Source organism: Mauremys reevesii, linkage group 19 (genome assembly GCF_016161935.1).
Source record: "Mauremys reevesii isolate NIE-2019 linkage group 19, ASM1616193v1, whole genome shotgun sequence".
NCBI lineage: Eukaryota > Metazoa > Chordata > Testudines > Geoemydidae > Mauremys > Mauremys reevesii.
The window spans coordinates 14788812-14810686 of NC_052641.1; the positions used below are offsets into that span (position 1 = coordinate 14788812).

Below are 21875 nucleotides of genomic sequence, written 5' to 3' on the forward strand. Positions count from 1 at the left end.
CCATTGGCCACGGTTGCCAGCCAATGGGAGCTGCGGGGGCAGCGCTTGGGGCAGGGGCAGCGTGCGGAACCCCCTGGCTGCCCCTCCACGTAGGAGACAGAGGAGGGACATGCCGCTGCTTCTGGGAGCCGTGCGGAGCAGGGCAAGCCCCCAACCCTGCTCCTCAGTTGGAGCAGGGGAAGCCCCGGACCCTACTCCCCAGCAGGAGCTCAAGGGCCGGATTAGTTTGCCCACCCTGTGCTAGATAAATATCTTCCCAGTCTTATGGACATATTGAAGTGCCCACATCATCTCTCCACATCCTGGGCTGAATGCCATCCTAGAGAATAGGCTAAAGGGCGGGAGGTGGGCATTCCAGTAACGGAATGGAGTGCTAACGAGAAACTCCCGCTCTGCCTACTGCATTGTGTTCACCTTAAGAATATGCAACATAATTTGCTCCTGATATCATGGAAAACAAGGATTCCTGCTTAAAAAAACCCCAGAATTCTCTGATTAAAAAAACATAAAAATTGGCATTTTTCCAAGATTAAAATGAAATCCGTAGCCCGCACCCTGCCGCCCGGGGCTGGCAGCCCGAGTCCCACTGCCCGGAGCTAAAACATCAATTTCCCATATTCCTGTGTGCACGCGGGTGGCAGGGGGTTCTACTGTATGTGTTTTTATTTTTTCCCAAAATGTAAAAACTAAAGATTCTTTGTAAAAAGGCAACTTCTGCATTTTTTCGTGTTTTTCAGTGGCAAACGCATTTCTAGGATCCCTGCTGATCAGTTTATTTCACATTGCTGCACTGTTCAGTCTAAAACTAAATCCAGATAGTTTGGCTTGGTAACAGTGTGCAACAGATGGACCTTAGGTCATGAGGTGACACTAGGTCTAGTTAAGTTATGCAGCATTTTGAGATTGTGTTGAAGGCTACACATTTCATATCAACTCAGGTGCTAAATGCCTAGGATCTCAGTGATGGTGCTTTTGAAGCACAATATCAGGAATCTGATATCACAAAGCCACCGTTAACATGCCTCACGCTGTCCTGTGCTCAACTAGAAGGCATGACCTGCGAAGTCATCTTTCATGGCAATGTGTTGCACCTGACTTGAGGCAGGTTGAGGATGAATTTTAAGAGATTTTCTCTGCAGAACACGAAACATTTTAGGATTCAGAAATGAGTTGATTTATGAGCTGAGTTCTCATTACTGATGTGACTCTTCAGCATTGCTTCAGGCTTTACTTGAATCAAAATCCCACAATCCAAGTTATAACTTTTTATTTGTGAGGTTCCCACAAAATCTTTGACAATGGCAGCCCTGTGTCTGCTTTTGCTTTGTGCATGGAGAAACTGGGAAAATAAGTGGGTGGCAAGGAAGTGGGATTGTTCTGTGGTTGGAGCCTTAAGGGCCATTATTTCAAATTTTAACTCTTTTTTTTTTTAATTAATTTTGTGTGTCTCTGACTATTGCTGTTAGTACCTTGCTCACCAATCTTATTTTTCTGTCTATTGTAATCCTCACTCTGCACTGATTTCATGTATGATCTGAATATTAGGTTACACTGGAATCAGTTAAAGAAAATTAAGGGGAAAGGGAAATCTATTCAAGGAGAAAAACTATAGCTACTGTATTATATAAAGGGAACACTGAAACAATATGAAATAGGGATTAACATCCCCACATAACTTATACAAATAAGCTGTGAACTGACTTTTAACAGGGTTATCAGATCAAAGTTAAACACTTTTTTTGTGAAAACAAAAAAGACACTGGTTAAAACGCACAATTAAAGGGACAATCCTAGCCCAAGATGTGAATGAACATAGGAAGCTGCAAATAAAAGCGGCCAGAACCGATCAATATAAATGGAGTCACTTGAAGTGCTTGCTTCTCAAGTAGGATGACAAATGAAGCCTCCTAATAACAAGTCTGCAAAAGCGCAAGAATCATTAGCTCTTCTGCTTCCAGGAAATGGACACTGGAGAGCACAGAGATTTTTAAAATGGGCACCGATGAACAATCTCACACTTTTGTCAACACAGCCCTGCAGATAACAGGTTCTGTTATTAGGAATCTCCCTAGTGCATGTGATTCCTAAGCCTAAAAAGAACAAAAGCTTTTGGCTAAGTTCCAAGTGCACTACACAGTACTGGGTTAATACTGGATTTGCCTTCTATTGGAGGACTGTATCTTGCATTACAGGGGAATGTGATAATCTAGGAAGTGTTTTCCCTCTCTGTTATAATCCTAAACTCATGAGCAATAACGAAACGCCAGAAATGGAACGCTTCCAAGGTTGCCATACACAGGCTTGGTATATTTACAATAAGCCACCTGCTCAGTGCTGAGCGGTCTGTGATTTCAGTAGTCCTGAAAGACATGGTGGTTTGGCTAACTGAACAGAGATGGATCTTGTATTAAAATACTGTAAATATTGGGGCTGACTCATATTCAGAGGCAAATACAAAGTATCTGCGATTCCTGCCTGGCTCAGAAGAACACGATTGCTCACCTTAAAAAGGCTGTGCCAGAAAGAAAGACAAACTTTCTGTGGTGGCACCACCTACACAAGTCACTGAGATTCTTGTGCTATTGCCTTAGTATCCTGATACTGCAGTGGTGGAATGCATTGCAAAAGTGGGTGGGTGGAATATACAGATAACTAGCAATCCTTCCCTCCGCTCCTTTTGACCTCCCCTTTAGGTCAAAATTAAACAATTAACTTAAGAACTTAGACCACGGGGGAATTTTAGCTCGTCTCCTTGGCTGTTTTTAGTCATCTAGTGCCCTTTGCATCTTCTATTCCAAGAGCATCAAATCAAATAGTGATTCACCTACTATCTTGTTCTTATTTGTTGCTTGTGAAAGAAACAGCTTGCTAGTGGACACTACTGTTCTGCTAAATGAAAACCTTTCTCTAATTCTTTATTGTACCGTGGTTAGGCCTACCTTTGATCCATCTCCTTCTGAATCTCTTTGTTTAGCTCATCAACCTTTTGCTGGAGTTTCTTTCTTCTTTGCTCAGGTGGGAGATTGCTGAAGTCCTCTGGTCCTCCCCCCTACACGCAGAGTGGGAGGAAAGAAAAAGGCAAATGAGAGACAAAAAAATTCTGGTCCATCCTTCAAAATTCTACTTTGAAAACACTCCACAGGAAAATCTGTGAAAAATCCCCATGGTCTGAAGCATTTGCATGCTTTATCTTTAGATCCCTAAAGCCTTGAATAGGTTGGGACCTGGATACTTGAAAAAAATCCCATTACAACAGTTGAAAACAGCTGGGGAGCTCTTGTGCCATTGACTAGGATCAACCTTTCTAGAGCCAGCAGCAGGGCACTAAGCACAGAAGTCTTTCTACCATGAAACTTGCTCCCTTCCTCCTGCTGTTTGCCATGGTCAGAGTTTCACACCCTTTAGGACATCATGTAAGATGCACTTATGCAGCCCAGCCCGTTTGTGACTACAGACAGTCACCGCTGAGCTATTTTTAGCCTGGCAGTTGAGTATTGTTATTGATCTCATGCAGGGTGGTTTATTTAGCTGCCCCAAGAGGGTAGCTTTTACAGGCCTGTTTAATTTATAGCTCTCTAGTCAGGGCTGGCTCCAGGGTTTTTGCTGCCCCAAGCAGCAAAAAGAAAAAAAGAAAAAAAAAAGCCACCATCGCGATCTGCGGCACTACCGCCGCCGCTTCAGTCTTCAGCAGCAATTCAGCGGCTGGTCCTTCACTCTGAGAGGGAGTGAGAAACCCGCCGCCGAAGAGCCGGACGTGCCGCCCCTCTCCCGTGGCCACCCCAAGCACCTGCTTGCTGGGCTGGTGCCTGGAGCCGGCCCTGTCTCTAGTACCCAGATGCAGTGGGCACTCAAGACCTTTTTAAGTGGACAAATAAAAATTAATGTGGAAATCTCCCTAATTAAGGTGAAACATAAACACATGTAATTTGCATGAACTTCCTCTATTAGTTGTATGTCATTTACATACTAATAATTCATTGCTTTTATTTAAAAAAAAAAAGATGACTGCACCAATTCTATTAGCTATGTGGGAGTTCACATAGCAGGGAAATTCACCCTGCCTAGAGTAACAGTACAAAGCCCTGTCATCACTTAGATCCCTCTTAAGCTGCTCATGCATAGCATGGCCCTGGTGCCAGATACTTGCACAGGGGTGAATTTCACCATCAGCGGAAAATCCTTCTCACCACATGGAATTAGGGGAAATTATTTGAAAAATACCTAAGAGTGTCATTCCTGAGCCACAGCTGGCACAGCCATAGAAAACAGACAGCAGAAGACTGCCAGCCAAGAAACATGGAAGCCCGATGCTAGAAATTGTGAATCTGTTTCCACCCTGATTTAACACCACACTGGATTTTATCTGACAGAGTTCCATTCTCTCCGGAGGCCCTATCTTTCCTGCCTTCCCCTGCTGTGCTGCAGATGTCATCCTCACTGGAAGCACTTGCAAACTTTTACTCTCATGCTGTGCTTCCATTTCACCTGTGCAACTGTAAACTGCAAACCCACAGCCAGGATATGGCTTCCTCTGACAACATGAAGATTGTGGGTGCTAGCACCACAGAAGTAACCTTGATAAAACGGGTAAATCATTTTCCACTCTCTTAGAAGTGCTCTCTGATGTTAAGACTCTCTTGCACTCACTCACGCTATAGAAATTTTACCTTTGGGGCTATGCATGCAATTTATAACCATACTGTATTCTTTCCAGTGGGTCACGACCGATGCACCATATGTTGAATCCCTAAACCATCCAGCAGGTCTGGTTCTCCTCTCGCTTACACTGGTTTAAATCGGAAGTAATTCCATTAGAGTCACAGAATTATACTATCAAACAAACCAGAACAAGAGGGAGGAGAATCAGGCCGCCCATCTCTCATCTGTTTCTGATTTTGTTTGAAACAAAATACCCGGTCTGCCTTCAGACTGCCGCTCCCCCCCTTCCTGGCAGCGCAGGGTTTAGGGAGTAGATAGAATATATGCACAGTGAGTTTCCGAGCCTTTATGATTTTTTTTTACGGCAGCCCCTGCTTTCTCTGGCAGGGAGATGAGTGGAGGGGTTATGGTGAATGAGGCTGAAGACATCTCAATATTAATAAACTAGCTGTACCCTAATCTAAATTACTAACCTGAATTTATACAGCAGATTTTACAAATTTAATGCCAACAATTCCTTCACACAAAGGGATATTGAGGTGGGAGAGGGAGGGAGAGCTGACCCTGCAAATGCAAATCCAGACAAAGTTCAGCCGGCCAAGCAGCTTTGTGATGGCTTGTGATCGAAGTTGCTAGGTGGATTGTGTTAAAATGCCAAATGCTTTCCTCAGAAGAGTGTGATTCAGCAAATACTTTGCCTCAAAACCTGCACTCAGACCTTTTCAGCTGCGCACTGGCTGGGTTCTCCAGAACAGCTGCTTTTTCCGAGTTGTAGAGAGTGCTATGTTCTAACAGAGCCTGTGTGTGTAGGAAGGGAGTGGAGGGCAGTTTTAATGGGTCACCTTGCACCCTCCCCTTGCCCTAGTAGGAGTGGGATTGTAATATACACTGGCCAGGCCATTAAGGAAAACTGGCACTCTCACTTAAAGGGACAATGATCTCCCATATCCCTGGGCTTGGTCTCTTTAGTGGAATTTAAGTCCACTTCCAAAAATATTCCCATTTTATGAAAGGATTCAAAGGCAAAATGAATGTGAATGCAGGAAATAACAATGTTTTTTTTTTTTTACCAATTAGCTAAAATATGGTACATTCCAAAAACCTCATGCCACTCCCTGTAATCCTGGACAGATTTGATTTATTACCTTCACACACCATTAGAATCTGCATGCTACAGAAGAGGTCTGTTTTCATTTATACTTGTTCGTGCAAATGTCATTTTCTTTAAAATGTTCCCCATCCCCTGTACAGGCATTACAAGAGGTCCATATATTTTGCCAATGGAGTAAGATCATTAAAGCTGTACATATCCTGGTCACGCTGAAGAGTCTGGAGTTGTTTGGAGGATGGGAGGGATATGTAGCTACATAAAAGGCTACAAAAACATACTACTTAAAGGATACACACATGCAACAGACTCCCTCCATTGATACCTTAATGGCAAGTCACAAAAGCACCTAATTGAAAATGGAAAAGCCCTTTTAACACGGGGGTTTAATTCTGAAACCCTCCTCATCCAGAAACTTAGGCCCACGCTTGCAGCATCCATGCACAGCAGGATTAGCAATACGGTGGGCGCTAGTAGACAATATTTCAGACCAATGCATTAACACTGCACAGAACTACATCCCTGACACTCAAAAAGAACCCTCACTGAATTCACTGAGTAACTTCTCATCAAAAAGGAGGCTCCAACTTCTGACCCAAAAGGATCATGTCAAGAACCTTTTGCACATGTTGGCTATACTTTATAGTACACGCTGCTGCATAGAAAGATCTGGCTTACACACATAATGCATCAGCTGCTTACTAGTAATATGACTAGCAAACAGAATGAGTGGAAGGACTCTGTATAAACATCAATGACTGCTAGCTCTGTGGCTTGGTGGAGAGACAAGGTGGGTGAGGTAATATCTTTTCTTGGACCAACTTCTGTTGGTGAGAAAGAGAAGCTTTTGAGCTACACAGAGCTAAGGGCAACTGGGTTTGTAAGTAACGGAGGGATCTCTGGATCTCTGCCATTTTTCCTTGGCACTGTCATGGGGCTGAAGTATTTAGGTTTGGACTGTGGCTGGAAAGGTAATGGCTACATGAGTTGTACTACTAAGGCTACTTAAGTGATGCTTTGCACTGCATCAGTGGAGCAGAAGGCCTTGAAATGCCCATGAAGATGCATAAACCCTGCTGCAGGCACTGCAGTGGAGGAGAGTAGCCTTAATGGCACAGGTATTCTTAGAAGAAGCCACCAATAATTCTCTCGCCTTGTGACAGAAGTCACCTGCTTTGGGGAGACTTGGTGCAGAATGGTGACCCCAAGAATAATGGGGTGAAAGAAACTTAAAGACCCTGACTGACCAGAAAAGGAAACCTCCCAAACTAACATCACTAATGAGCTACCGCAGATCCTTTGAGGCTTCCTAAAACTTACATCAGTCCTTTGTACCCTGCTACATGTTGGCCTGAAATGATTCAGCAAAACTATTTAAATTGAATTCTTCTGGCTAGGATCAGGAGCGGCAAGAAAGCCAAGACAAGTTATCCAAAACATACCAACGTTTGGATAACTCTGCCTTAACAGTATGCTGTCTTGGATGTAAAATACATCATCACATCATTTCTTTTCACACATGCTCTTAACCCCTTTGCGATGCATTCTCTTACCGTATTTCGAGATATCATCCCGGTTGTATCCAAGACTAGATTTAGGATTCATATATACACGATCATTTGCAAATTTCAATCAAACTGAGTTAACCTTCTTGGTTAAAGTTTATTTAACTTTAATTAAATTTAATTGTTAGTTTTTCTGGAGGCCTATATAGGGCTGTAAAATGCAGGTAACAATGATTCAGACTTCCAGGGATTATTAGTACCTGAACATGGAAAACATACCATTTATGACTGTGTTGCAGTCAGATAAAAGGCTTTTACTTTTCTCTGTATAAAGGGCCACAGCACAGCCACAGCAGAGACACTTCTAACATTAATTCTCCCATGTATATTTCAGGTACAGCAATAGAACTGATTGGTGTAATTTTTGCTACATTTTTATAGCCCTAGATCAGCGGTTCTCAAACTGTGGGAGGGGACCCCATTTTAATGGCGTTGCCAGGGCCGGCTTAGACTTGCTGGGGCCTGGGGCTGAACCCCGAGTCCCACCGCCCAGGGCTGAAGCTGATGCCCAAGGGCTTCCCCCTCCCCCCAACCCCCGCCCAGGGTGGTGGGGCTCTAGCTTTGGGACCCCCCTACACCCAGGGAGGTGGGACTCAGGCGGGCTCAGGCTTTGTTTCCCCCTCCTGATCAGCTCATGTAGTAATTTTTGTTGTCAGAAGGTCACGGTGCAATGAAGTTTGAGAACCCCTGCCCTGGATTACAAAAAATAAAGATAAACGACACTATAAATTCAGAGTTAATTTTTTAGCAGCTTATTAGAAAGATTGAATTCTGATCACCTCTATTAGACTCCAGACCTGCGTATTCAAAGTTATCTGATAAATGTCAAACAAAGCAAACACAAAGAAGAAACAAATTTAAAATTAATGTCAGTCATGTTGTAGGTGTCACAGTGCACACACAGAAAAACACACACAGAAAACTGTGGTTAAAACGCAGGACAAACATGCTGTAATTGTGCTTACCAGCTTGAGAGAAAGCTTCATGTAAAAATTGTAGGGGTAGAGGAAAAAAGAGAAAAAACAAGCGCATCAGTAGAAGAGGAACTTTTTCAGTCCTACTGTTACAATAAAACGACACACACATTCTCCTCACTGTTGGTATGTGAAAATGGGTAACACTAGTAATAGATCTGTGCAAAAGTTCACAAGATGGGCCAACCCCTACCATTCAGCTGCCATTTCATCAATGGAAGTGGAAAAGGAAAACATGTTACACCTTTGCATCATATTTGCTTTGGCAGTGCCGGTGAAAACGTGACCCAGGCTGACTTACTTCAATGGCTAAGATAGCAATAGCGTATCCCCTTTAAGTAGCACCTTGCACTCAGGAAAACTGGTGCTCTGCAATACTTACATAATTAGGTGAGTCACCCCACTCAACACTCAGGCGGTGCTGAAATTCAGCCTCTGCTGGGGTGGCACCCAACACACATCACAGGTGCCAGCCATGCTATACAGCTCATTAGGGCAGGGAGTGGGAAATAATGAATTGAAATTCTGCCAGGACATGGGGACCAAGCCTTGGGCCCCTCCTGTAAAACATGCCATGGGATCTATAATGATTCCAAGTGGTCGGGGCTTAGTTTGCACGTCACCACCCAAAAGACAGTATTCCCTTATTACCATGCTAGAGCATTAATTAACAGGGAAGAGTGTCCTCTGTGTAATAACCAACACCACTTCTTGCAGCACCTAGGCCATCCTTGTAGGTCTCCCATCCAACTACTAATCAAGTTTCTTTAGATTATAAGGTCTGACAAGATCACAGCAAAGGAAAAAAAAATCTCTACCCTTCTTTTTACCCAATTATTTCCATTTACAATTTTCACTTTTATCTCCATGCCCACGCTATTGACCGATATACAAATCCCTTACGTGATACATACAGTCCCTTTCCTTCTTTATGTACAGCCAATACGTTATCATTTAATTAGCCTGGATACCAAGAGCCTGACTGTTGTACATTAACGGCCATACGAGTGATTTGTCTCTGTCCTACAAAACTTACAAATACAGCTATCTTACATGGTGTAGCTGTACCTCATTACTTAAACTACAGTGCCTTCTTACTAGGGTTGCAAAGCCACTGTCACAGCTGCAACACAGGGTGCTTTCCAGGAGCTGCACAGAATACACAGAAGTATTTCAGCACCATTCCATACTGGACCTAGGGGCATGATTTAACTGCTGTTTAATACAAGAAACTGGGTTTTAAAGGTTATTGCTTGGAAGGGAGGGAAGAATCCAACTTTGTTTCCCAAGAGCTCATCCCACCTCACTCTCCGATATTCTGCATTCTGACTGTTGCAAGCCTCTGGGGCGTAATGGCTGGGATGCATAAACTCTGTAGCAAACCCCTAGAACATATAAATGTATTTAAATATACTCTGTGCTGAAGCAAAGAAAGCCAGATGGAACATGGAGGGCAGGCACTCCGCTCACACCATGAGCTAAGCCATAATTTAAGACTTTGGCGCGCTTCTGCATTCAAAAGTTGCATGCAGTTAAAAACTGGGAAATCCACTGGTTATTGTGTTCTGATCTTTAATAAGCTAACAGAAGTGCCAGTTTTAAGCAAACACAGTTCTCTAAGACTGGACCTAAAATAATGGTAGGGCAGTGGAAGCACAAGTTAAGCACATTTTTTTGACATTGCATTTTAATCTTTATGAAGCTTTCAAGGTTATTTACAGTCACTTGGCAGAATTTAATTTTATATTAAAATAAAAATAAGCCAAGCAATCAAACAAATAATGGCCTTAAAACAAATAATGATAGATTCCCCATGAATGGATCCAACATGAATTGCATTTTTGTGATAATGAAACTGGTCAACTAGGTTCCCCTGCAGTTAAGTCAGCCAGTAAATAAAAATATGGCCCTAACCCCAAAGCCTAGAGAAGTCTAACTCAAGAAATGAAGAGGCCCTTGAAATAACCAAACAAAAGTAATCTATTTTTGAAAGTCAAGGAATAATTATACAAATGAAAAGAGGATCTGACTAAATATCTTGCTGAAGAGATTCAAATCTAGGCAGCCCTTATTTTCATAATTGCTTTAGCATTCCTGTGAACTTTAGCATAGATATGATCAGCACAAGTTGAGATCCTTGTACATAAATACACACAACAGTTATGGTGCAGAAAAAATATTCACCTACAAAGCACTCTATAATGCACAAATGTTTGCTACATGCGCTACATTCTAAACACTAATCTATGGCCAAAGAGTCATCAGCATTAAAACTATTCTTTTACTGTAAATTCAGCAAATGTTAAGGAATAATAGACACTGCATGTCTAATACGTATGTTGTTGTTTGTTACGTATTATGAAAACCAGAAATATGATTAATAACACCCCCCCCCAAAATGTACAACAGGCATTGTTATACACAGCATGAATAACAAAGCAGTAGAGATTTTAAAAGTTGGAAATCAAATGAAAACAATGAAATGCTGAACTTAAAAGCAGATTCAAAGTTTTCTGTTTTTGAAAAACATTGACATTATATGGCAGCAATTCAATTGCTGTACATCTGAGAAGACTGGGGAAAAAAACGTGTATTAAATGTAGCTACTAAATGACTTTTTTTTTTTTGGCCAATTCTGTTGGGTTTTCACAGTTAGAGATTTGCTCAGTTCATGGGAGAATGGGGACTTTTCTTCAAACGATTAGAGTGACATTTCTAGACAATGTAATGAGCAAATCCCACCCAACTGTCCCTTTAAGGCAGGTCTAACATAGCACTGCAGGGAACAATGAAGAGCCTAAGAGCCACAAGCTTCAATAACACACGAGAGAGCACGAAAGCCAACAAGTCCATGTGTTATTGGACAATCACGGACACTAACCTCACTTACAAAAGACAGGGGACTGGACGTCGGGTTTATCAAAGGCTAAAATGTTTCATCTTTGATCCTGTAACAATCTCCTCTACAGTCTGGCTTTGTGCATCGTGTTTAGAAGTCACAGCTCTGGATCCCATGAACCACAAATGTTACATGAAGTTCAGGGAAGCTTTAGTGGTGGGTTAAAGCTCTGTTGTAGATAGCACAGTATCACTGCACTGATACGAATGCACTGCCATTCTGTATGGATAGGCTTATATTTACAAAGAGCCACAAAAATATTCTTAACAAACAGAGTGGAACCCTCTTAGAATACCTTTACAGAGAAAAACCTCAGTGTATAGCAGAGGTCAGCCTACAAGTCTAACCAGTCTTGCAATTAGCACACTGCAGTGAGTTGAAATAGTTTGGGATTATGCTTTCCTATAGAGGTTTCCGACAGCTAAGCTCACTTTAAGCAGGTTCCACTGTGGTCTGAATTTCTCATGTTTAACCATTTTAGTGGTGCCAATTTCAGCTTTTCCAGTACTGAGAGCTGTCCCTCTTTCACAGGATCAGTTGTTTCTATCAGTAAATCATGGCTCTCCTCACAATGAATTTGCAGTTTCCTTATGCCTTCTGCGAACCTCATTTCCACTGAAGCACCCTTTTGCAGTGTTGTAAGTGGGGTTAGTGACTGTGCAGCAATTGTATGGGCTGATCACACCATACACAGACTTACAACATAGTCCCTAGCCTCAACGGCACACGTGGGTTTCCCTAAAGTCCTCTTCATGAGTTCTTTGTGAAAATGCAAAGAGTGAGTCTGCCGGTGAGTCAGCAAGAGAAAACACACACTTGTTAAAGAGGAGACTAACAAGAACACCTCAACATTTACTGTTTCTACAGCAAAATGATAGCTCTGGGCTTAATTAACCTTTAGGTGCGATGGTGGGAACCTGCAAGATACCAGATAACTTCTGAGGGATTTTCTCTCTTTTGGTAAATTAACTAAGCGTCATATTTTTAAACACTAGATTAAATATGCCAAATTAGAAACTATTCTTTGTTCAGGCCAGAATAAATTAAGGCTTTTAAAAAAACTGGTCTTGGCACAGGGGATGTATTAAAATAATGAACATTCCCAAGGGCAAGGGATACAGTTACTTTTCTTGTATGCTGACATTACATATCACCCATAATGAAGAAACGTTTACTACAGGTGGACTGATAGTTAAGGTGGCACATCAATGAACAGGGTGAACAGTATGTCACAGAGGTGAGACAAAATGATCAAGGGAACATATTAACTGGTGCAATGGAAAGAAAAGTTACATTGTAATAAAGTCAACAACTTCCACTAGAAAAGAAACCACAAAATCCCTCTCTCATTTTTACTGTGATGGCCTGGAGAACAGAATCTGGTTGAGCCTAGTAATACAGGTAAAATCTGGATTTTTCTGTTTGTTTAAAAGAGTTGCTCTTTAAATGAAAAAACTTGTGTTACTGCCACTCAGCAATTGTAAAATACAACAACATAAAGTGAATATCAAGTAACAAAGAACTGGATTTTGTATGCCCTTAAAAATGGCATTTGAAAATGCAGAGCAAGCATAAATGAAACTAAGAGTTATGTAAGTGTTTCCTTACTTTCTGCATATGCTTTTTTTGCCCCTCTACCTTCCTGAAGGGACACAGTCAACCTAAAGACCATACTTCTGCCTGATTTAAAAAAAAACATTCTTTTTACATATAACATCTAAAATGACTATAATTAAAAGAAAATAGAGAAACACAATCTTTCTCCATTTCTAGTTGATTACAGCACCTAGTATAGATCAGTTTCACTGTTTCCCCTGTACTGTCTGTCAATTTCTTCTATTTGTGTGGGTCTTTCAGAGCAAAAAGGGAGAGAGAAAAATGTTACGGAAAATATTATTTGAAAACCACAGACATTTGCAGGATGCAGGCACCTGCAACTACTTTTAACTAAATTTTTAAAGACTGATTAGGATTTCAAGTTGCCAGTAACCCTTCATATTGATGCTGACTGAAACCCTTTGAACTAAGCTAATGTCTGCTCTTGACTATTGGATGGACTTTTGCCTCTTCCGAAGGAGAAGGATTCAAGAAATCATCAGTTCGGAGGCCTAACTCAAAACAGGTTGAATGTAGGACCGGTATCTCACATTGTTTCTTTGAATATTTGTTAACAGTTTTGTGCTATTTCTTTTTTAAATTCAGGAATTATTTCTCCACATCCCCAAGCTGTGTAACACCCTGTGCTAAATAAACATTACACGTGGAAATCACTAGAATTTGCTAAACAGCCAAATCCATTCTGAATGCCTGGGATTTGTGTAGTAATTCTGTGATTTTCATTTATTTTTGGATAGCAAAGTGCCAATTACCATGGGAATTTCACACCATGTGCAATTTTGCATCTGTTGACCTAAGTTCTTTAGATCCAGTTTCTCCCAAACTTGCTCAAATTGAGTAGTCTCTTACTATGCAATTACTCCCACTGAAATTAAGAGGAGTATTTATATAGTATGGGTCAGATCCAACTCCCAGTGAAGTCAATGGTGACCTTTCCACTGATTTTAATGGGAGTTGGAGTGGGCCCTAAGAAACCAATATGAGTAAAGCTGGCACGGGGGAGGGATAGCTCAGTGGTTTGAGCATTGGCCTGCTAAACCCAGGGTTGTGAGTTCAATCCTTGAGGGGGCCACTTAGGGATCTGGGGCAAAAATCAGTACTTGGTCCTGCTAGTGAAGACAGGGGGCTGGACTTGATGACCTTTCAAGGTCCCTTCCAGCTCTAGGATATATATATATAGTATATACCTAGTATATTCAAATATACTTGAATATTGTGTGCAGATGCGTTCGCTCCATCTCAAAAAAGATATACTGGAATCAGAAAAGGGCAACAAAAATGATTAAGGGGTATGGAATGGCTTCTGTATGAGGAGAGATTAATAAGACAGGGACTTTTCAGGTTGAAAAAGATACAACTAAGGGGGGAATATGATAGAGGTCTATAAAATCATGACTGGTATGCATAAAGTAAATAAGAAAGTGTTATTTACTTCTTCTCATAACACAAGAATTAGGGGTCACCAAATGAAATTAATAGGCAGCAGCTTTCAAACAAACAAAAGGAAGTATTTCTTCACACAACACAAAGTCAACCTGTGGAACTCCTTGAGAGAGGATGTTGTGAAGGCCAAGACTATAACAGGGTTCAAAAAAGAACTAAATAAGTTCATGGAGGATAGATCCACCCAATGGCTATTAGCTGAGATGGGCAGGGATGGTGTCTCTAGCCTCTGTTTGCCAGAAGCTGGGAATGGGCAACAGGGGATGGATCACTTGATGATTCCCTGTTCTGTTCATTCCTTCTTGGGCACCTGGCATTGGCCACTGTCAGAAGACAGGATACTGGGCTAGATGGACCTTTGGTCTGACCTAGTAGGGCCGTTCTTATGTTCCTAGAGTCAGTCCCTTATTGATTAGATTAACTGAAGAATCTACATAATATTTAGGCATCTGACTAGGATGGGCATACTCTCTGAGCAAACAGAGGTGGTATATAGACAACAGCAAGCTCTAATGAAACACTTTGGTCAGCTAAACACTTTTGCTTTGCCAAATATCCCCTAAATCGCACTGTACTATAGGGTTCCTGTATTTCTTTTCCACCTGTGGCTTCTCATCTGTGCATCAATAAAAGCTTTCTTCAGTATAGGCAGCTTCTCCCAACCTCCTCCTGCCAAATTCCTTCGGTAACACTACTGTCCAATATGTGTAACATCAGAGGTCATCCTCATGTGTCAAATTCAGGTCCTGTTGATTCGGGGGATGTGGGAGGAGGGCAGGACAGGCATACCTTATAATATCAATACTGTAAAAGCAGCTTTAACCCAGATGTTTACTCTGACACAGCTGCGGCCCCATGCAGATATTCTTGCCAGGGCTACAATCAACCTGCACTAAACACGAGGGGTTGGGTTAGACCATATCTGCTCTAACACATGCCAGCCATACTCCTTGTATAGAGATATGATAGGTTCATAGGTTTTTCAGGCCTGAAGGGACCATTATGATTGTCTAGTCTTGACCTCCTGCATAACGATGAGCCCTAGAATTTCACCTAGTAACTCTGGCCACCAAAGATCAATGGAACATGAACTTTAGGAGTTTCACAGACAACCACAGCAGACTGGCACAACTTAGTTGCCTCTTTTGCTCTGTACTTGTATATGGAGGAAGTGGCCTGAATTTGCCCCACGGAAGAACGTGTAATGTTCTGAACGTTGGCTTGTGGTATCGCTGAATCAGACAGGGAAAAGTATCTGTTTACACACAAACATCTTGGTAGCTAACAACAAAAGGAAGTGAAATACAGAAAAGCACATCCAAAGGTTTAACAAGACTTTAGCAAGATATTTTTGCTTTTTTAAAAAATGAATGTGTCAGTGGGTAATTAGAGTGATTCTAAAGAAAGCTAGGTGAGCTTTTTACCTTTATAATTTCAGCTTTCACTCTACTCAGTTAAAAACTATACAGTATACAATATACGTGTGTGAATTTGGCTGAGGGGGCATTAAAGCTTGAATAGCGGCTCTCTTAGTACTGTCATATGATTAGTGTATAATGACATTTCATGAACAAAATGTTTAAAGTGATTAGTCATAATTGCTTAGATATACTTAGTTAGTAAATATTTGGCTATGTACATTGGAAAGACACATTTCTGAAGCACCCACAGGGCTTTTGTGTGGTGCAAAATAAAAAGACATTTTTACAAGCTAGAAACACCCAACACTGTTTTGGGAACACTGTCAGTGAACCGCACTGATGCCTTTTACAAGGCCAGACTGTTATACCCTTGCTCACTCTATGAGTAGTGCCATTTAAATAGGGTGACCAGACAGCAAATGTGAAAAATTGGGACAGGCGGTAGGGGGATAATAGGACCCTATGTAAGAAAAAGACCCAAAAATCGGGACTGTCCCTATAAAAGCGGGACAGCTGGTCACCCTACATTTAAATCACTTGAGCTAATCTCGGAGGAAGGTGCTACTCAACCTGAGCAAGCCTATCAGAATCCAGCTGTCTCAGAGATACCCCTACAAGTAGAGCCTCCAATGTAGAACTGAAAGAATGAGCTTCCCCCTCAAGTCATTAGGAAATATTCTTGTGAGGGAAGTTGTGTAATTTTGCACTTATTTTATGAAAAACTTTGAAACTTTCACATTTCCAGTGGGTTTTTTGACAGGGAAACTAATGTTTTAGTACTACTTTGAACTGTAAACTTGTCAAGATGGCAGTTCTCAGACAGAATGTAATATTGTTTTTTTAATATGCTATTTAAGAGGGTTTTTTTTTAAATGATTTACTCTTTGTAACCAGATGCAGTGATTAGGATACGGGTTGCACTGGAGTTCTCCAAATACCTCAACATCATGTCATTACAAAGAAGGTCTCTAAGCAGATCATTTCCAGTTTTACTGAACTACATCTTCTGGATCAAACTATCAATGGGATTCCCTGTGAAGAGCAGAATTTGGCCCTTCATATCCAGTTAGCTCCTTATTGTGACAGCTCGCTTTTAAAAACCTGAAAACTAACAGCTGCTTTCTATACTGTTCTATTAGGCTTAGAAAGGAAAATAATCCTTATGAAATTACCTAATAACCAAGGGCTACACTGTGCCATCCACTTCTTAGCACGCTTAAAAATTGATGGCACAACATGGTAGAATAACAGACATGTCTTAATTTTCAAAGGAAGAACATTCTGCCTTAAATGTGAAGTTTGTATATACAGCTTCTGTAATTTTTTTTAAAGAGTTATAATGAGAATAATATTTAGCTCAATATAAATACCCCAAACATCAATTTATAAATACAGACTCAGGCTCCTACAAGTAGTCCTCTGAAATCATGTGAATAAAGATTACAGACACAACTAAGCATTGCAGGATCAGGCCTGTTGTTTTATGCCCATTTCTCTACACTTTACTGTCTAGTTCTATTTGTTTTAGGGCTGTTGATTAACCATGGTTAACTTACGCAATTAACTCAAAAAAGTAATCGTGATTAAAAAAATTAATCACAATTAATTGCAGTTTTAATTGCACTGTTAAACAATAGAAAACCAACTGAAATTTATTAAATATTTTGGATGTTTTTCTACGTTTTCAGATATATTGTATTCTGTGTTGTAATTGTAATCAAAGTGTAGATTATTTTTATTACAAATATTTGCACTATAAAAATGATAAACAAAAGAAATAGTATTTTTCAATTCACCTCACACAAGTACTGAAGTGCAATCTCTTTATTGTGAAAGTGTAACTTACAAATGCAGATTTTGTTTAGTTACATAACTGCACTCAAAAACAAAACAGCATAAATCTTTAGCGTCTACAAGTCCACTCAGTCCTACTTCTTGTTCTGCCAGTCGGTAAGACAAACAAGTTTGTTTACATTGTTGGGAGATACTGCTGCCTGCTTCTTATTCACAATGTCACCTGAAAGTGAGAACAGGCGTTCGCATGGCACTTTTGTAGCCAGCGTTGCAAGGTATTTACATGCCAGATATCCTAAACATTTGTGTGCCCCTTCATGCTTTGGCCACCATTCCAGAGGACATGCTTACATGCTGATGATGCTCGTTAAAAAAATAATGTGTCAATTAAATTTGTGACTGTACTCCTTCGGGGGGGGGGGGGGGGGGGGGGAAGGGAGAACTGCATGTCTCCTGCCTTGTTTTACCCACATTCTGCATATATTTCATGTTATGGCAGTCTTGGATAATGACCCAGCACATGTTCATTTTAAAAATCTTTTAACAACAGATTTGACAACATACAAATAAGGTACTGATGTGAGATTTCGAAAAATAGCTACAGCACTCGACCCTAGGTTTAAGAATCTAAAGTGCCATCGAAAATCTGAGAGGGACAAGGTGTGGCACATGTTTTCAGAAGTCTTAAAAGAGTAACACTCTGATGCAGAAACTACAGAACCCAAACCACCAAAAAAGAAAATCAACCTTTTGCTGGTGGCATCTGACTCAGATGATGAAAATGAACATGCATCGGTCCACACTGCTTGGATTGTTATTGAGCAGAACCCGTCATCTGCATGGACGCATGTCCCCTGGAATGGTGGTTGAAGCATGAAGGGACATATGAATCTTTAATGCATCTGGCATGTAAATACCTTGCGATGCCAGCTACAACATTGCCATGAGAACACCTGCCCTCACTTTCAGGTGACATTGTAAACAAGAGGCAGGCAGCATTATCTCCCATAAATGTAAACAAACTTGTTTGTCTGAGCGATTGGCTGAACAAGAAGGAGGACTGAGTGGACTTGCAGGCTCTAACATTTTATATTATTTTATTTTTGAATGCAGTTTTTTTTTTTTACATAATTCTACATTTGTACATTCAACTTTCATGATAAAGAGATTGCACTACAGTACTTGTATTAGGTGAACTGAAAAATACTATTTCTTTTGGGTTCTTTTACAGTGCAAATACTTGTAATCAAAAATAAATATAAAGTGAGCACTGTGCACTTTGTATTCTGTGTTGTAATTGAAATCAGTATATTTGAAAATGTGGAAAACATCCCAAAATATTAAACAATAATAGAATACCATTTAGTTAAACAGTGTGATTAATTCAATCGTTTGACAGCCCTAATCTGTTTATCTCTCTCCAGGTATCTAACTAGGTGCCTGTGTGTATATAGCTCTATAAACATCAGCAGCTGTGTGCACATATATATGTTAGCCCAGGTTCCTGGCTTTGGGTGAGGAGAGCACAGCGCAACTCAGGAGAGGGCAGTGCAACAGTGGTTTACACAATCTGGGCTGGCTGCCTGGAATAAGTGAGAGAGCCAGAGGGCCTCTAATTTATGCCTGCTGCCAATGACATCAAAAGGCCAATATGTCAGGTAGGGATCACTTGGGTGCAGAAAGACCTGGCCATGTCCACTTTGCTAGAAGCAAGGAGGACAGGAGCACAGGATCTGCAACAACAGCGCCGCATCACTGAAGGATTGACCTACCACTTGGGTGAAACTCCCATGGCAATGGCAGCTGCTTTGGGGCCCCTTTGCACCGGTAGCGTACTGCAAAGCAGCAGCACCACAATGCAACATCTGACCCACTCCGTCAGAGCTATTTAAAAGAGATCTTATTCACCGCTACCTCGATATAACGCCACCCGATATAACACAAATTTGGATATAACGCGGTAAAGCAGCGCACCGGGGGGGCGGGGCTGCGCACTCCGGTGGATCAAAGCAAGTTCAATATAACACGGTTTCACCTATAACGTGATAAGATTTTTTGGCTCCCAAGGACAGCGTGATATCGAGTTGGGGTGTATGTGTTCTGTAGCCCCTAAGCATAGAGGTGTAAAGTTCTTAAATACGGCATGGAATTCTAAATAGTGCACGTCCTTTCTCAGTCATGGGGAGCGAAAGTCAGTCCAGAATCCAACGGATTCTGCAGGCTCAATGGGAAACATCTGGAAGGCATATCTAGAAATGCCGTGGTACAATTCTTCATGCTCCTGGATCTGGGGGAGGCAGCATGGGCCAACGGAGTGGGAGCGTGTTCTTTCCCAGCTCTTCCACAGGCTGTGTGATCTTGGACAAACTCTCACTTAACTTCTCTGTGCCCTAGTGCTACTCAGTGAGGTACTTATTTTGTCTCTGTGTGAAGAGTTATTTAATATTACATGTCTCCTTCTACCTTTTGGAAAAGGAAAGTGACCCTCTGTCCAAAAGGAACCGGTCATTTCAAACAGGAATCTGGTTTTGTGGTTTCGTTGTGGGGGTTTTGACTATAAAAGACTTTATAGCATTGGATTCCTTGGGTCTGTCTGTATGTTATGGTAAAACACAACGGCTTCATTCACAAAACAAGATTTTACATAACAGAACGTGCAATAAAAGCGCAAGAAGGACAGGCAGCAAGCGGTATCCAGAGGAGAACTTACCCCACGCTTTAGGCTCCTGAAGCAGTGGATTTTGGGTTTGGAGGTCATGAACTCGTTGAAGCGATGGGAGAGGGGTTCCTTTTGCTGCTTGGGAGACTGGGGGCCGTTGGGAACAGCAGAGGGTGAGGCAGAGGCAGGGGGAGGAGGAGGGGGCTGATGGGGGGATGTTAAAAGGGACATAAGCTACGTATAAGAGATGGAGAAGTGATAGAATAAAAAACCAAAATAAAAAGATAAAACACAAAACGAAAATAAGCATCAAAAACAATATTCAAAATCCACAAAAACCAATTAAAACAAATAATTAAATATTTCAAGCCATGTTTCAAAGAAGAGGGAGGGAAAGCAGTGTTCGAGATTTGTGTTAAAAGAAGAATGCAATAAAAATGGGAGTTTTAGTAAGTAATGCAACGAAAAAATAACACGGAATAATTTCACAGAAAGCTCATGCAGACTCTTACATGCAAACTCTATTCCCAGAGGTTACTCTGTGGGCCGGTCAGAATGACGCACATGTACAGATCTTTCAAATACCTGAATTTACACCAATCAAATTAAGAAGGTACCTTAGTGCTCAATAGCATTTCTATTATCTGGAAAACAACAAGCCTCATTCTTCCTGCTTTCAAGTCACCTTGCTCTATGCATACCACACTTATCTTTTTAAAATTACACTCCCAATTTACAAGAGAGGTGTTAGGCCACATTCTGCTGTTGTTTACATGAGTGTGAGCACCAGAGGGCTTGATTCTCTCTTGCCCTGCATTTCAGGAGATTATTTACATCAGCGAATGTACCATTCTGATTTGTTAATGTTCTGCTCTCACTTTGCAATTGCTGTCAATGGCTAGGGAAGGAGAAGCGCAACAGAGAACGAGGCTAAAATCAATGGAGTTTTCTGGTTTTGCACTGGTGTAACAGAGAGCAGAATTTGTCTAGTCATCCTGATACAGACCGATAATCCCAGATAAATGTTGCCATGCATCATGATGTAAAATATGACAATGGAGAGAAGAGTTTAATGGATATAAATGATAACAGTGCGTTAAAAAAAAATCAGCTGTACTGTAAAGGCTCGGTTAGACGTGCTGTGAAAAGATGAGTTACAGTCATTCCCCACTTCCAGGTTCCCCAACTGCTGTACCCATAGGGTGACCAGATGTCCTGATTTTATATGGACAGTCCTGATTTTTGGGTCTTTTTCTTATATAGGCTCCTATTATCCCCCACCCCCGTCCCAATTTTTCACACTTGCTGTCTGGTCACCCTATGTACCCATGGTACAGATTGAAATGATAACGCAAATAAAAAGCTGAGGAGAGTTTTGGAATTATCAGAATACTGGAGTGAAGCGACCCAAAAGTAACAGAGTTAGTTAGTTAGCATGCACAGCACTGTGTAAACGCATACAATTCCGGATCTGAATTAGAAACAAATGGACCATGGCAAAGACAACTAAAAAGTTAAATAAACAAAGAGCAACACACTTTAAGAAATTATATAGAAATAAAAATATCTTAAAAGTAAACAACAAAATAAGACTATAACAAAACACACCATAATAGGACATCAGCTATTAGTTTTCTGAAACTGAAGTTCAGGGTTTTTTTTAAGTCTTAAATTAAATTGCCAGGATTACTAAACAAGAAAGCCGTTAAAGGCTACAAACATACTGACACTGAAAG

The 21875-nt window shown here is 41.1% G+C and overlaps 1 protein-coding gene across 11 annotated transcripts in view; it reads right to left on the reverse strand.

Moving 5' to 3' along the window:
* Positions 1–21875, reverse strand: part of FNBP1 (formin binding protein 1) — a 161498-nt gene that overhangs the window by 12438 nt on the left and 127185 nt on the right. For 5 of the 11 annotated variants that reach the window (XM_039507061.1, XM_039507068.1, XM_039507059.1 and 2 more), the window contains 3 exons: positions 20191–20373; positions 8298–8312; positions 2940–3049 (listed from right to left, as the gene is read on the reverse strand). In XM_039507061.1, the coding sequence (XP_039362995.1) occupies positions 2940–3049; positions 8298–8312; positions 20191–20373 (308 nt within the window). The remainder of the gene's footprint in view (positions 1–2939; positions 3050–8297; positions 8313–20190; positions 20374–21875) is intronic. The other 6 variants (XM_039507064.1, XM_039507065.1, XM_039507062.1 and 3 more) reach the window with 3 other exon arrangements.